Source organism: Triticum aestivum, chromosome 2B (assembly GCF_018294505.1).
Source record: "Triticum aestivum cultivar Chinese Spring chromosome 2B, IWGSC CS RefSeq v2.1, whole genome shotgun sequence".
In the NCBI taxonomy this organism is placed as follows: Eukaryota; Viridiplantae; Streptophyta; class Magnoliopsida; order Poales; family Poaceae; genus Triticum; species Triticum aestivum.
The window spans coordinates 791,645,787-791,649,395 of NC_057798.1; the positions used below are offsets into that span (position 1 = coordinate 791,645,787).

General features: G+C 49.8%; 1 protein-coding gene across 1 annotated transcript; it reads right to left on the reverse strand.

Moving 5' to 3' along the window:
* Nucleotides 1–429: 429 nt before the first annotated feature.
* Nucleotides 430–1,960, reverse strand: LOC123042797 (elicitor-responsive protein 3). Its single transcript, XM_044465176.1, has 5 exons — nt 1,694–1,960; nt 1,249–1,314; nt 1,024–1,150; nt 795–912; nt 430–709 (listed from the first exon to the last, which is right to left on the reverse strand). The coding sequence occupies exons 1-5, from the start codon at nt 1,758–1,760 to the stop codon at nt 659–661; spliced, it is 429 nt and encodes a 142-aa protein (XP_044321111.1). The 5' UTR covers nt 1,761–1,960; the 3' UTR covers nt 430–658.
* Nucleotides 1,961–3,609: the final 1,649 nt, after the last annotated feature.

Here is a 3,609-nt window from a genome sequence, read left to right on the forward strand (position 1 = left end):
GGGGAGCAGGCAAGTCTCCTCCCCTACCGCCAGGAGCCCAGGACCTCGATCTACTCCATCCATACTCGCTGCTACATGAGGACGGCATCGGGCAAGCCTGAGGAGCAGCCAGGGATTGCGGCGGCGGGGACTAGGATGCTCATAATGCGCCAGAGACTCTGAGTGCGGAGTTCGACCGTGGGTTTACTCCTAATGCGCCAAACCCACTTCCGTTAAATTCCCCTTTTTGTTATTACTTTCTCGTTGTGAACTTTTTTCGCGGTCCAAAACATCTAGCCTTGACGTGGAACAAAATGGTACTACAATGAATTCCTTAAGCAGTGTTGGTATGCATGCAAAATGATGCAGTGAATTGGTTAATTAGTATCGATACATAATTCCCCCATTTTGAGTTTTTGACGCATTTTTCTGAATGTAATACACATCAAGGAGGTCGAAATGAGTTGCGTAAGTATTGTTGATATGCAATACAAAACGATGCGGTGAATTGCTTGATTAGTACTTCATGCATGCATCGATACATATTTCCCCTATTTTAAGTTTTTTACTCGTTTTTCTGAATGCCCTGTCTGTCACACACATCAAGGATATCCAAAGCCTTTCTATCCATTATGACAGTCAGACATACAGCACCATCTTGCTGGCTCGCTGGCCTTTTTCAGGTGGACTGATTCCAGCCGCCGTAGCTCTCCTCCTCCTCCTCGTTTTCCTGGAGACGACAGAGTTGCGGTCAGATCATGGCGGCCACGACGACGATGCGGCAAGGGCAAACATGTAGGGATATGTTCGATTACCTCTGCCGGGGTGAAGGTGAGCGCGATCTTGATCTCCCCGCGGTACTCCTCGTCCTTGACGACCCGGTGCACGGCCGGCGGCAGGCTGCCCTCCTGGAGCACAGCCTCCAGCGGGATACTGAAGAAAATTCAGTTAAAGTTCAGAACCAGCAGCTGAAACGGAGCAGTACTACGGTACTACTAGCACTTGGATCCGAGAGTACAGGAGGTGTGTTGGTCTGGTACTTGCCATGCTTCTCCGACGAGGTCGTCGGCCGAGAGGGCGTCGCTGTCCATGATCTTTACCCTGAGCTCCGGAGCGTCGCCGGAGACGGCGAAGACGAAGGTCTCGTTCCACTCAGGCTCGCTCCCTGCTCCTGTAAAAAGTGAGTTCCACCAGGACGAGTGAATTTCTGACGAGACGAGATGACAGTGATTTCTTATGGACGATCTATGCATAGGTGCATATGTATACCTGATGCGACGGTGCTCTTCTGCTCGTGGCTGCGGCAGGTGAGGATCACGTACGGGTCCATGCTATCTGATCCATCAGCAGTTGAGCAATCAGATCGGAGATCTAGTGATGAAGATCAAGCAGACGCTGACGAACTAAACATTAATTCCTCAATAGGACAACATGATAATAAGGTGCTTAATTCTGACGATCGGTGCAGATCCTTCTCCCATAGATATTCAATCCTCTGCCGGGACGAAGAAGAGAACACGCACGCAGAGACAGATTCAGTAGTGACTGAATTAACCGCGGTGCAGCCACATAGGTATGCTATCTAGTACTACTACTAATTAACAGGAGCAGCAGAGATCACCATACATGCAACCAAGAAAGGGACGAAGGTCCGATGATGATCTGCATGACGACGACGCGCCGGCACCGGCGGATAGGTTCGATGGTTACTTACTGAAGAAATCGGAGTCGTCGAGGCCCTTGGCGGAGACGAGCAGCACCTCCAGCTTCCCGCGCACCATGTCTCCTCCTCCTTCTCGATCTCCTCCGGCCGGCCGGCCTAGTCTTGGATCTCTCTCTTGGTCTGGGTGAATGTCGCCTTCAATCACCAACCCACCACCGTATATAGAGGAGTGTATGCGAAGTCAAGGAAGCCTTCCACGGAATCTGTTAATTTTCGCCAGCTTGGTGCCAGACTGCATATTCTCTGGCCAGTCCTCCGGTCATTATTGAAAAAAAGAAATGGAAAGGTTTGTTGCGCCCGCGCGTCTGACCACTGGCCTAGCATGGCCAGGAACATGCACCCAAATAATGCTGACGGCAAGCTGGTTCACCAGCTTTTGCATTTGAATATACCAGACTGACTATGACTCGGTCGACTTAAGTATACTACGTAGTTATTTCTCGATTAATAACGTACTCATCCTCATGTATAGTCATAATAAGACTAAGATTTTATTTTTTGAGGGAAGACTAAGATTTTCTTGTCATCTTTGCACCCGCACAAACTCATTGAACCGTCTTCGGCAATGGCTTAGAAATAGGTGTTTACTCTCTGTGACAGTCTGATGCGGCCGCGAAATGTGCGGGCTACTATGTGGGATGATTGGGTTAATTGGTCACAGTCTTACAGGTACAAGTCAGCGTGTTTGAAGTCAGTGTGTTTCAAGGTGCGAGAATAAAACAATAGTACTACCGTTTGGCGTTTGCCATTTGTAAGACGACATAGAAGAAGAGTGTAGAAGACCCCTCTTTACTCCGAGGAACACCACGCGAGAATAGAGGAGTCTTAGAGTAGAAACCAACCGTGAGATAGCATGATACGGTCCTGGTAGGAGCAGAGCACGGCCGGCTATAACACCCCGCCAAAGTCGATCTCTACCGCTTTTTTGGGATCTTTCATGACATTTGGTCAATGAAACTTTGGGGAGGCAACACAGCTTGCTCTACAAACATCATACGATCGAATAGGTATGTGTATCTTGTGCGGTGGTTTGTTCTATACTTGCTCTCACCAACGACAAGGCGTAGTCGCGTGACCTACGTCATGGTTTTTGTGTCTTTTCTATTTTGTCAAAGTTTTAAACGGTGGCTCCATGGTGTGTTTGCAGGTCCAAACACAATGACAAACATGCCATTTGTCCTTGGAGGACGACATAGTAGAAGAGTCATTCAAATTGTCGGCAGAACATTGGGAATTAGCACACAAGCACACTTATGCACTAGTAAAAAAAGGGGGCAATGGTCCAGGCAGGGCCAGCCCATTAGTCCCGGTTTAGTCCAGAACCGGGACCAATGGGGGCACTGGACCCGGTTCGTGAGCCCCGGTGGCCGGCCAGGCCACGTGGGCCATTGGTCCCGGTTCGTCTGGACCTTGTGGTCTCGGTTGGTGGGACAAACCGGGACCAATGGTCCTCGCTCCTGGCCCACCACTATTTGTCCCGGTTGGAGGCTTGAACCGGGACCGAAGGCTGTCCTTTAGTCCCGGTTCGTGCCTCGAACCGGGACCAATGATATGCCTATATATATCCCTCGTCCGCGAGCAGAGCACTCCCACTGCTCTGTTTTTCGTCACCGGCGAGGGGAGAGCTTTGTGGTGCTCTAGCTCACCTCCTATGCACACGAGGTGTTCGATGGAATGCCCGAGCCACACTACTTAAGATTTCTCCTCTCCAACCTTGACCTCCAAGCTCCATTTTCCCCGTCCCGTCCCCGTCTTCACCGCTGTCGACCGCCCGCGCCGATCTCGTCGCCGGCACCACCGTGGTGAGCCTCTTGTTCTTATCTTCTTTCTGAAAGGAAAAAAAAATTCTTACTTGTATGTTTATATAGATACTTGTATAATTTTCTTACTTTTATTATTGCATCTCA